Source organism: Castor canadensis, chromosome 7, assembly GCF_047511655.1.
Source record: "Castor canadensis chromosome 7, mCasCan1.hap1v2, whole genome shotgun sequence".
Classification (NCBI taxonomy): domain Eukaryota; kingdom Metazoa; phylum Chordata; class Mammalia; order Rodentia; family Castoridae; genus Castor; species Castor canadensis.
Genome location: NC_133392.1, coordinates 7,803,691 through 7,816,547, shown reverse-complemented (window position 1 = coordinate 7,816,547; position 12,857 = coordinate 7,803,691). Strand labels below are relative to the sequence as shown.

The 12,857-nt window shown below is 57.1% G+C and overlaps 1 protein-coding gene across 2 annotated transcripts in view; it reads left to right on the top strand.

Annotated features, from left to right (window-relative positions):
- Lhpp (phospholysine phosphohistidine inorganic pyrophosphate phosphatase) overlaps positions 1 to 12,579 on the top strand; it is a 113,701-nt gene extending 101,122 nt beyond the window's left edge. For both annotated transcript variants that reach the window (XM_074078122.1, XM_020157862.2), the window contains one exon: positions 11,788 to 12,579. In XM_074078122.1, the coding sequence (XP_073934223.1) occupies positions 11,788 to 11,796 (9 nt within the window). In that variant the 3' untranslated portion in view covers positions 11,797 to 12,579. The remainder of the gene's footprint in view (positions 1 to 11,787) is intronic.
- The last annotated feature ends 278 nt before the right edge of the window (positions 12,580 to 12,857 follow it).

The window sequence follows — 12,857 nt, the reverse complement described above, 5'->3', positions numbered from 1 at the left end:
GGCCATCTGCCTGGGGGCCGAGCTCTGAGCCACTCTCAGGGATGACCTCCTCTGGTGGCCTCACATACCATCTGTCCTCCCTGGGCCTCGATCTCCTCATTGGAACTTGAGAGGTTGTACCCTAAAGACCTTGTCAGGTTGGAGGCACATTTCTCTTTCCCTCTGGTTGTTTCTGGCATTGGTGTCGCACCAGGATTCACCCCATGAATTCACCCTCCTCTTTGGGACATGTGGTATGACATCCTCCCCAAGTGCCACGAGTGAGAAGCCACGGGGGGTGTGTTGGGCTGTACACGTGTGCTGTCCCTTACATTGCTCTGTGTGGCTGGAGCCTGTCCTGTCATTGACAGGTGGTGTCTCATCGAATGACTGAACCACAGTCTGTCCATTGTACCGTTGGTGGACGCTCGGTTGTTTCCAGTCTCAGGTCTCGTGGGGGATGTCAGCCTCATTTCTCTTGGTCATGGAGGTGCCACAGGCGGCACTGCTGGGACCCCTGTGTCCATGGCCTGCCTGTGGGAGATGCTGTCACCAAGGAGTTTCTTGAGTGCCTGTGGTGTGAGTTCCCAGTGCTCTGCATCCTTGCCAATCCTCAGTGCCACCAGCCTCTTCCACCCTGGCCACTCAGGTGCGTGCGCCGTGGGGCCACTTTAATCCTCATCTCACTGGTGGCCCCTCCTCGGGTACTGGCTCTTTGGAGCTCCCCCTTTGTTGAAGAGCCTGCTTAGCCCTTCCCCAGGGGAGCACGTGCCAAGGAGGCAGAAGTCCCACGAAACTCTGCAGAGCGCAGGCTGCACTTTGCAGGACTGAGAGTGCCACCCCATGGGCCTGGCACAACGCCAGGGAGGCAAGCCTTGCTCGCCAGCAGAGGGCACTGTGGAGCGGCGGAGGGGGGGGCTCACGTTGGGAGACCGTCCCCAGCAGACAGACCAGGATGGAGGTTCTGGTACCAGCACCTCTCTGCCAATTGGAGCTCGGGAAAAGTTCCTTACCTGCCGTTGAGCTTCAGTTTCTTGTTTAGAGGAGTACTGGCGCCACCTCCCAGGGTAGCCAGCCCTGGGCAGCACCTATGGCCACCTGCCAGCAGGATCCCGGCCCATTACCCAGCTCTGCCAGGGGCAGTGGAGATGGCACTAGTCCTTCTAATAGTGGGACTCAGTGACTCCAGCCACCCACAGGACAGCAAGGGCTGCTGAGCACCAGGAAGGAGCCTGTGCCCCAAGGCCTCACTGTCCTGGGCACCTCACGAGAACTGAGAGCTTGGGTGTCAGTCCCCATCAGCTGGAGCCTCCTGCCCCATGACATCCAGCCTGGGAAAGAGAGGGAGTGGGTGGCTTCTCTGGGGAGGCCTGAAGTGGACCCTGCCCTGTGCCCTGGGTGGAGGCCTATGCCGACCTCTCGGGGGATTTAGCTGATAGCGTGCACACTGCAAGGTCTGGAAAGTTCGTTTTAACCAAACACACAGCAGGTGCTCACCATGTTTTTATCAAAACATTATGAACAGCTGTCAGAGGTGCACCTGCTCGAGGCCAGATGTCTAGCTCCCACAGGCCCCCTCTGCCAAAGCATGCCTTTTAGGTGACCCCTGCCCACCAGCTGCTAGCCCAGGCCCTGGCTCCTGCGGGGGTGTGGACAAGGCTTCAAGTGCATCTGAGCCCAGGTGGAAAGGCAGATAGACCTCTCAGCACTGGCTCTGTGACCCTGGGCTGGCCACTTTCCCTCTCTGACCTCTGTCAGCTGTAAGATAGGGTGGTAGCATGTCCTTCCTTGTCTGCTGTGAAAACAAAGGAGCACTAGGACTAAGTTCTCATGCCAGGTCCCAGAGTGGGGATGTAGGGCCATTGCTGTCACAAATAATATGAACAGTATATGCTGTAGGCTTGGGGAAGTGGGCAGGCAGGCATCTTGGGGACACAAACAGGATCAGCATTGCCAGTGGCTGCTCCTTCCTCTCCGGGGAGTCCAGTCTCTTGTCACTTGTCCCCTGGCACAGCCACACAGGCTTTTTCAGCCACCCAGGCTTGCTCAGCAAGCCTGTGGTACAGGTGTGTCACATCCTGTTCCTGGCGGTCTGGCTGTGTGTGCAGCCTCTAGGTTCTGTTGAGAGCCCCTTGGGGAAAATTCTGTCCAAGATGTCTGGGCCTTAGGCCCTGCCCGCCATCCTCAATGGGGATATGGCTCAGAGAGTGGGCTGGTGCCTCTCTCCCTCCCTCTGGCCAGAGCAGCAGCAGGGCCTGGCCAGCCAGTCTTTTGTTCTTCCACCTAATCCAGAGCCTGCCACATCTCCATCACCTTGCATCAAGCTCCCACCACAGCCATCTGGTCCCTCCACTGGGCTTGTGCACCCAGGCTGGCCACCTCCTGCCATCTCCTTGACTTTCTGCTGCAGCACTGGGAGGGGCTCTGCACAGCACCATGTTATAGACAGAGAACAAGTTTCTGAACTTCTGTTTGCCCAAGGCTACACGGAGGTCAAGGCCAGTCCTCTGAGGAAGTTGAGGAATTCAGAACACTTGTGCTGGAACCTGGGGGGGTGGGGAGGGGAGGGAATTAGGGGGATGTGGCACAGAAGCCCTGACTCAGATGCCACCCAGTTGGGGTAGAGTGGTGGGTGCTCTGATGAGGCCAACACAGGTGCCATGGAGCACAGAATGGGCACCCAAGGATAGCCAGGGCTGGGGAGAGAAAGGCGACCTCTGTTTCTTGAGGAATGAATACCAAACAGCCAAAGCTCTATGGAAGGGCTGCAAATTCAGGTACCTATGAGGGCAGGTGGGAAATGGGCTGGAGTGAAACATGTCTGGTGTAAGAATAGGAAAACAATAGAGAAGGGCAGGGAGTGTGGCAAACTGGAGCTGCTTGCCCTGTTGCAGGGAGCAGGCCTCATGTTATCAGCCCATCATTGCCTGTGGGATGCCAAGCCATTATTACTGGGTCTTAAATTTTTTTCAAAGAAGCAGATTCCTGCTTCTACTTTTTAAAAGCTCTAAGTGGGCAGACGGGACACTCCCAGAGGCCTCACTGTGCGTGTGAGTTGGGTAAAGAGCTGAGGGGGCTGGGCAGGGACCCTGCCACGCTCCGGCTGGGGTCAGAGAATTCAAGGGCCTTGTTTGCCAGCTGGAGGGCTCTCCAGAGACCTTCAGCACACCTGCCCATTCGAGGGTGGCTGCATCATCTCCCAGTGTCGGTGTGTCCCCCACACTCCTGCTGTGCTGTGTCCACAGGCAGTGAGAACCTACAGGAAGCAGCTGGCATCCTGGGGGTGGTTGCCGTTGACAAGGTAACACCTGACTGAACCAAGTCGTTAATTGGCCTATTTCCTCCTTGGGGACAGGGTGGCCCCAGACAGTGGGAACAGTGTCTACTGCAAAGTCCCTCTACCTCTGGCCCAGACCTGGGAACCCTGCCCTTGCTGAGGCCAGGCAGGGTGACCCCAGGCTGCAGATAAGATGTTGAGGTATCTCAATAGCCCTTCCTGGAATACCCAGCTGTGGGGGAAGCCAGGTGCAGCTCTTGGGACCCATGCCTTTCTCTCATTTTCCTTGTCACTTTCCATGTGCACTGTGCTCCCCTCAGTGCATGGTCCAAGCTGGCAAATGCTTCTCAGTTCCCTGTCTCTGTCCTGGAGTGGTGGGATGGGAAAGGAGCTGCTACCAACCTCTTGGTCAGGCCAGAGGTCACTGAGCCCACCAGCGACTCCCAGGTGTAGACGTTGCCAGTGTGCCCAGAGCAGAATCACTAAAGGAGCCCAGATCTAGCTTAGCATGAAAGTGAGGCAGTTCCCAGCTTTGCCGTTGCCAGCTGCGACCTTGGGCTGCTCCCTTCTGTGCCTTGTCTTCACAGAGGACGGTCATGGCTGCACTGCATGGGGCACTGTGCAGAGCTCACAGAGATGCTCCCCAAGATGCGTGGTCACTATGACCTGTGGTACAGGGTGTTGCTCATTTGTCACTGGCTGACAGGCTTTGCCTCACCCAGTGCCTGCCTTGCTGGCTGGTGGGCAGCTCTGAGTTGGGGCAGCAGGCAGGCCTGATGTCTTTGCATCTGTGTCCCCTGGGGATGTGTGAGACCTTGGGCAAGGTCTTCCCTGCCTCAGTTTACCCAACCAGGGCTCAGAACCCCTGGGGCGGGCTCTGCAAGTACGTCCTGCTGGGAGACTCCTGGTCCCTCCTTGCTGGAGGAGGGGTCCCGGGCCTGAGGCACTACCCACCTAAAGGAAGTTCAATTTGCCCAGCCCTGCCCTGAGCCCTGTTCTCCAAGTGTGGACGCTGCTCAGACCACCAGAGGACCTTCGGGAGCCAAGGGGCTGCCTGCCCCACCCCCAACGCCTGCAGCCCACATTCAGGGAAGAGTGTGTCTCAGCTAGGGGCTCAGGACCCCATTCTTACCCTGCTGACTGCTTAACAAGCCTGCTGAACAGGCGGGAGGGCAGGGAAGGTGGCCAGCTGGAAGGCACTGAGCCAGAGTAGGATAGTGTTGTGAGATCCGAGCCTGGCTAACTTTGACACAGTGCTGCCTGTGGGCCACACCCACTGGGCACCTGCGTGCCTCCTCCCTGTGATGCCTGGCCCATTCTGAGTGGGAGGAGGGCAGGTGCAGGTAGTCAGGTTCCCCCCAGGCACACAGCACTGAGACTCCACAGGGGCTCTTGGGGAGGAGCTCTCCCCTTGCCTCTATTACCAGGAGCCCAACTGGTAGGCACTGGCTTGACCCCTGCCATGCTTCTGCCCTGCTGGGCTATCAGGAAAGGGAATTTTGAGGTGGCCACTTGCCCTGGTTGAAGCTCTGACTTCAAGAATGGTCTCAGCCACAGAACTGTGTCCCCATTCCCTTTCCAGGCTAGGGAGCCAGGGTTGCACAGGGAACCTTGTGAGGACTCTTTTAGACCTGAGGGGTTTTAGCTATTTTTCCTCCCAAGCAGTTTTAAAGTAGCCACAAAGGCCTGTGTGTGAGCTGGCTGGAAAGAGAGGTCAGGCCTACAGGCCACTAGCTGTGCTCCCCCAAGCCCTGAGCTGAGGACATGGCTCTGGTGCCCGACAGGTACCAATCCTGAGGTCCCTCCAAGCCATTGAAGAAGTCCAAGCAAACTTTATCTACCCTCCCCATGGCCCCACCCTCCTGCCACAGCAAGGATGGGATTGGGGATACAGTTCTAGAGCTGAGGGATCCCTAAGTGAGAACAGGCAATTGAGGCTGAAGCCCACGACCAACAGGTCTCCAACTAAGATACCGAGGCAGGACCTGGCTTGAGCACTGGGGCTGCTGTTTCCAGGTGACTTGCTACCAGGACACAGCAGTCCCTCGGTGTGGCTCTCAGCTTGGGCTGCGTGGGCAGGGGCTCCCACCTACGTACCTTTGAAAGCAGCAGGATATGGCACTTGCCCAGAGGCACCTGAGGGTGTCCACCCAAGTCTGGGCATACCCTTCCCCTGCCCACTTCTAGAACACAGGTCCCTACTTGGCCCGGGGGACTGAGGGATGGGAACAGTCACGTGAGATCTGTGTCCATCCCCTCTCCCCATGAGGTCACTTACTCTTGGCACCTGCCAGCAGCCCAGCTCAAGATAGGGGGTCGCTGATTGGACATGTGACATCTGGGGTCTCCCACCTGCCCTACTGTTTTGACAGTGTATGTTCTGGACCACAGGTGGGCAGGAAGCCCCAGGGCACATGCCTAGTTTTGGGTGTCTCCAGTTGGCCCTCAGAACAGCTTGGATTTGTTGTCAGGAGGGGGCAGGTTCCCAGCCACAGCTTCCTGGCGTTTGCAAAAGCTGAGTTCTGGTGCTCAGGCCCCCAGGGTCTCAGACTACCCAGGCTCAGATGCAAAGATGCCCTTTACCCAGCCTCGCCACCTCAACCTCACAAATTGCTGCCCTCTGTCCATCTCCTCCAGCTCCATCAGCACAGCCTAGAGATGGCGTCACCTCCCAAAGCCAGTTCCCAGTTCATTGAGCTCATTGTCCTTGGGCAGCCCCAGGACCTGGCCTCTAAGCTTCTTGGGGACAGCCAGCCCATCCAAAACACTGGATGAGGATGCATGTTCCTTTTTGATGGGAATCTCTGTCCTGTCCTGCCTGTGGGGAGTGACAGGGTGGCAGGAGGAGACCAGCTAGCACAACCCACAGGAGCTCCTCCAGGAGAGGCCAGTCCTCCATCAGTGTCTGGGGAGGCCCTCGTGTACCCTGGAGAAGATGGGAGGAAGCTCTTGCTGTGCTCTTTTGCAAGGGTGTCTGCACCATTTTCCCTCCGCTAGTACAAAGACCATCCCTGTGAAGATGTCCAGGCAACACTCACAGAACTGCCTTGTCCCTGCCTGAATTTGGTTCCCAGGGCATGAGGGGGAGGAATAGCTAATGACAGGCGGCCCCCCTGTCTTGCAGAGGGTCTTTGTTCATTCATTGGATGGACACTTCCTGGGTGCCTGCTCTGGCATGGGGAAAAATTCTGCATACTCAGAGCAGTTCACTCCATGGGATGGAGCAGAGCATCAGAGATGAGAACAAGTGAATGGGGTCTCCCATTTGCCAGGGGCAGATGGGAGTTTTCAGGTAGATCAGGTTTCTGGGGAGCATGGACAATAGCCGGGAGAGTTGGGAATGCCAAATGCTGGGTGACTGGCAGATGGAGGCAGGATAGACTTGTGTGCTCTGTGAGGAGCTGGGCTATGACATGAGCAGTAGGGAGCCACAGCAGTTTGTATGTGGGAGAGGCTGGAGAAGGTGAGCATTTTGGGAGAATTTCTCTGGCTGTAGAAAGTGAGGGGAGGGGGTTGGACTAGAGGGAGGATCCAGTGGAGGGGCAGGGGCAAGTAGAAGGGGACAGACCTGAGCAGAAGATTCCTCCACACCCCCCGTGAGGGGCAGTCAGCTGGCAGGGCAGGATGGCAGCCATGCTGACTCCAGGCCAACCTGGTCCTGCAGCTGCATGTGGGGAAGGATGTGCCCTCGCTGCCTGCAGGAGGTTGGACCCAGAGGAGTAGGGAACCGGCTGACCATCTGGCAGGGTGCCTGGTAACCCCGCCTCTGCCCCACTTTGGCCACAACCTTAGGGCCACAGCTTCAGGCCACTTGAGCAAGGCATCCTACTCCTTCCATAGGATAATGTGAGCCAGACTCTGGACTCCGTGGCCCTTCTTCTGGAAGCTTCCCCGACCCCTGGTCAACCATCAGTGCCCTCAGACCCCTGGTCCTTTGCTTTCCTTCCAGCACTGGTTTTATGTGGAACTGGACCATGAGCCCCCTCAAGGGCAGAGGGGAGAAAGACGAAGTAGACACTGGCATAGGCTCGATGGTCCACCAGGCACAGGCCAAACACCAGACTCGTCTTCAGGCATGTAGAGTGGTCACCCCCCGACCCCCCAGAGATGAATAAGCCAAGGGTTAGGCAGGTGGAGAGACCTGCCCGGTCACACAGTGCATGGGGGCAGGCGGGGACAGTGTGGTGACCCCCACAGAGAACTCCTGCCAAGCCTCACTGGGCCCACAGCGTCCAGAGAGAGGGGCACCCCAAGTCACAGCAGGGCTACGGGGTGGCCAGGGGCCCCATGGCCTGAACATACCAAAGACTCAGCCCTTCAGGCTGTCTGTAGTCCTCTGTTTTCACTCTGTTCCCCAACCCCACCCCCATCCTGAGTGTGTCATTGTGTCTCTCCTCCAAGCCAGCTGTGCTATCTTCTGCCCTTCCCCTGCCCACAGCCTGCTAGGTCATATGTGTCCTGCTCTGTCCTGGCAGGGCCGGTTCACGGCAGGGAGGTCTCTTAGTCCTTCTTGCTTCACTTCTCTGTCCTCACTGCCACGAGGCACCTTTGCTGAGCTTCTTAATCCAGCTTTTTGTAAAGTGACATCTTTTAGGCCCAGTGCACCACTGACCTGGGTCCTCTCCTGGACAGGGTAGAGCTGCTTCAGGACAGGTAGCCTGGAGCAAGTCCCCTGCCACCCACCTGGCTTCCTGAAAGCTGCTGCTGTGTATGGACAAACAGGGACCTGCTGCTAATGCAGTGTTCTGTTAGCCGGTTCTTGAATTTAAATAAGTAATTAGATGTAACAAGTCATGGGTGCCGTTCACTCAGTGCCGGGCACAGACTGGAACTGGTGGGAGTCTCGATACAGCATCGTGTTTGAGGAAATTGTGTCTCCCTCACAGGGTTGACTGCATTTGACTGGACAGGAAGCCTGGCCTGTGAGCACTTGGTGAAGGTGTCCAAGGAGGGGAACCCTGGGGGACTTGGGTGATCAATTAGGGGGACTGTGTTTGCTGGGACAATTTTTGTTCTTCTTTGAGCAAGTGCACTGGCCTTCCTGTTATGGGGAGGGAAGAGGGAACCAGAGGAGAACGGGCAGGGGAGCAGGGGTTATCACACCCTGACAACTCCTTCATGAGTTGGGGGTTGCAGCACCCCACACATATCAGCAGAGCTTCAGAGCTGCCCTCTGGCCCCCTGGGACAGCAAAGGGAACCCAAAAGGGCACATTGAGGGCCATGCAGGATGTAACCTTATGCACCAAGGCCAAGCAGAGGCAAGAGCAGGGCTGGGGCAGGGAAGAGTGACACCCAGCATGCTTAAGGCAGCAAGAGGCTGGAGCACAGCAGTGGAGCACCTGTAGCCTCTTCCTGCAAGCACTCTTGGCACACCATCCCTGTTGCAAGGCCTGCTGGGCTCCAGGCCATTGGGACATCCCCCTGGGGCCTGCTTCAAGCCTTCCTACCTCTCCTATTCAATGCCTATTGTGGGGTCAGGCAGCCCCCACTCCCCACTCCACCATCTTTTTCTACCTCGTATGTCACACAGACCTGAGTGCCCAGGGAAGGGCTAGGGCCTGACCACTGCTCCACCTCCCTGGCCAGCCCCAGCCTGGCCTGCAGTACACTCCCCAGGCAACTGCTGAGGCGAGGTAACAACAGCCACACTGGCCAGCCAGTCCTTCTAGCGTAGGGTGCCAGCTCATCTGCTCTTCCTGGGAGCTGTGTGCCCACTGTGACTACCTTAGTTTAGAGCTGGGGACACCCCAGCACAGAGGCTTAAGGGGTTTGCCATGGCCACACGGCCAGCAGGGAAGCTGGCACTAATGAGGAAATTGAGCAGAGAGGTGGCTTCCAGGGGCACCTTACTGACCCAGTAGCTGTTGATGTCATCTTCTCTGTCTGCCTTTTCCAGAAGGCCCCTCCCCTCCCACCAGGCTGCCTTGCAAGCACCATCTTGGAGGAGGAGTTGCCCAGAAGACAATCCCTTCCTCCATGAATGCTGGACGCCTGTCCTGCCCTGACAGGGACTCTAGTAAGAGGAGCATCTGCAGCATCTGCCCCAGGGCACAGCTGTCTCTGCACAGCCTGAGGCCAGCCATGACCACAGCACCCACTGAGCAGCAGCACAGGGAGGGAACTGCCCACTTCTCTTTCCCCAGCAGCTTGGAGGGCTGAAGCAGGGAGAAGCCTTCCGCCAAGAAGTGGAGCAGCCTGCCCCAGAGGTGGAGCCCACCCCCAGGAGGTGCAGCCTGACCCCAGGACAAAGAGCCCACTCCCAAGAGGAGGTGTTCCCAGATTCAGGATGGTGGAGATGTCAGGACCATGAGTCCAAGCTCTCCTGCAGGAAGGGGCCAAATGGTAATTATTTTAGGTTTGGAGACTACATTGAGTCTTTGTGGCATTTTCTTTTCACAGCCCTTTAAAAATATAAAAAGAAGCTCCAGCACCATCAATTTGCCAGCCCCCAGGCCACACAGCAACCGGTGGGGGGAGATTCCTTGTGTTACGAGCATCAGATGTGCCTTCTTATGCATGTGCCCACTTCTGGCTTCCCACTCAGGTCAGAATCTAGAACGTTCTGGCACCCTTACAGAGTCACCAGTGTGCATTGCTCCAGCCCAGCTTCTGTGGCTTGTCACAGTGTCTGAGAATGGTCCTTTGCGGCTGGTGACGCATCCTGGATGAAATGAGGTATAGGATTCTAACATGCAAATTTCCTTTTCCCACTCCCACTGAGGAATGCCTTGTGCATTTACTGTTTTCTGTTAGCACTAAAGCTGCTCAGAGCATCCTGGCACAAGTCTGTTGGTGAACATGTAGAAATATTTTTGTTGTGTGTGCACGTTGAGCAAGTCTCAGAGCTGCTCTGAGACTTTTCTCACCTGTAAGATGGGAGAAATCGCCTTTTCCCTAGAGAATGCATGGGAAATCGGATGTTTTCCAATTGAATGCTATGCTGTGCTGGGGACTGACCGAAGGAGTGAAGTGGTAGGGACCAAGCCAGTGAGGGTCCTGGAGGGGGTGCATGGACAGGGCTCAGTCTCATGAGACCTGGGCAGAGCCCAAGGTTGCACCCTCCTCAGTCACAAGCGGTATCCATGTGGCCTCCTACCCCTCTGGTTCCCACCCAGTCCATGGGGGCCCTGCCAGGGGTGGCCTCCAGGCCCCTGGGCTAAAACCCTTTAAAACAAAGTGCCCTTGCCGTGACAGTCACTCTAGGGTAAAGCCCTGTGCAGAAACCAAGCCCTTGGAAAGGAACAGCATGGCTTTTGGATGTCAAACCACTTGCCTCCAAGCCAGGGTGGAAATTTCGGAGGTGCTGTGTGGCTGAGGTACAGTGGTGTTGGTTGGCCGGGGTGATCCCAATAGCACACCCCGCGGCAGTGGGAGGTTTGCAGAGGAGCCACCCCTTCTGCCAAGCTCCACCTGACCTCTGGGTGTGAGGCCATGGCTGAGCCCAGGAGCAGTGGGGAGGGGCCTTTCAGTGGCCAGGACCCTACTAGCGCACAGCCCTGCCAGGGCTGCCCCATGGTCTTTGGGATGGGATCCCATGTTCTCAAATGACAGGCAGGAAAAGCCCACCCTGACCCCTTCTTTGGCAAGACTCCCGTCTCCCACCCACGCATCTACCTGGAGCCCCTTCCTGACTTCAGGATTCATCCCACAGCCCTCAGCCACCAAGCTCCCGACAGGCCCTGCAGGTTTCTGCACCATCTCAGCATCCAGCCAGGCTGCAGCCTGTGTCTACTGAATGGTGAAGTCTTCGGAGCTAGCTGGGGAGCAGCCTCCCCAGGAATATAGGTGCCTCCCCATTCAGGCAAGAGTGGCCTCAAAGGAGTGACCACATGGCCTGTGGCTCTCACGGCACACTGGTCCCCAGTGTTTGAGCAGGCAGGCGCTCAGGGTACCCACACTCCAGGTGTCTCCACAGCACACATGTGCTGAGTTTCTCCCACTAGCACTAGGCCAGACGGGGCTATGAGGGAAGTCCCCCAGAGCTCAGTAGAGTGACACGTCTGCTGAAGCTAAGGCCAGTGATCACCCACCACAGGGCTGAGCAGGCACCTCCCACAGGGAGGCAGGTTTGGGGAGATGTCCAGATGGAGGCAGGTGTCTGTCTGAGTCGGGGGTGAGGAGGAGGGGACAGCAGTGGCCACAGGCCAGTCTGCCTGACCAGGGAGAGGGAATGGATGGATGCTGGAAAGCAGCTTCCTTGTAGTCACCTGAGTGTGGCTTCAGTGAAGCTGGGGTCTCTGACTGCTGAGGTTTGAATGTGGTATGTCCCCTCAGAATTTGTTGTTGGAGGCCTGGACCCCAGTGTGGTGATTTGAGAGGTGGTGGGACCTAGTGGGAGGGCCCTGAGTTCTGTCAGTGAGCTGTGATGCAAGCCTGACCCTACTCCTGAACCGCGTTCCACGCTTTTACCATGATGCCATCCATCGATGGAAGCCGAAACAATGACCCGACCTTGGACTTTCAGCCTCCAAAACAGAATAAACCTCTCTTCTGTAAAAAGTTAGACCAACCTGCAGCCCTGCTTTCTAGGCCCAGTGACGAGCACCATCCCGAAGTGAAGGCTGATGGGTACGTGGACAACCTCGCAGAGGCTGTGGACCTGCTGCTGCAGCACGCGGACAAGTGACCGCCTTCAGCGAAGACCCAGCCTCCTCCTACTGCTGCCCTCCTCCCCCCACCAGGCCCTGGCAGCCCCACCTTCTGTGGGCCTTCTGCAGTTCTGGGCTGCCTTGCCCCTGGGCCAGAGTCCACCCGTTCCTCAGCCCCTCCCCCCTCCTGAGCAAGAGGTTTGTTCCCTTGGCCTCAAGAACAAACCCCTGGGCATGTGCTGGAAGGGACCCCTGTAATTCCTGAATTCACTCCCTCACCATGTGCTCACCTAACGGGATGCAGGGCATACCGCCCTTAACTTAACCTTTGCATTGAAGGGAGGAGCCTGGAGAAAACCCAGGGTCCTGCTGTGCACATCTCCTGCAGCCCAAGCTGAGCCAGCTTCCCTAGGACTGCCCGGCAACCCCACCCTCCACTCAGACACCCCACCCTGCCCATCATCAGAGTGGCTGATTAGCACTTGACTCTCCCACCCCAAAACAGTGCCGGCCCACCGCTTTTCCTAGCCCCGCCAATCCTGTTGCAGACACAAACCGGTACAGCTACCAGGCGCCCTTTGAAGACTGCCCTACCTATACAGCAGGAGTTTACCTCTGCAATCGAGGTGGCAGGCACAGAAGGAACTCTGGAGTCAGAACCAGAGAGACTTGAGTGCATGCCCAGTGTATGCGGGAGAAACAAATGACCCAATAAACTTTGCCTAGAACAGCAGCCTTGACTCTGGCTTTGACTACCTGGAGGGCCCTATGGTGTGGGTGGGAGTGGAAGCCCTGAACAGGGTCTCAGGCACTGTCTCTAGCCCTGCCATGAGGTAGGGCTACTAACAGCAGAGTGGGCACCTGCTCTGAGCTTTCTAACAGATGAGGAAACTAAGGCCGAGAGTAGGCAATGAGCTGCCCTGGACCTTACTTCAGAGCAGACAGACCAGGACAAATAATTCATCACTACCACAAAATACAAGTGGCAGGCTATGTTTATAAAGAAAAGAG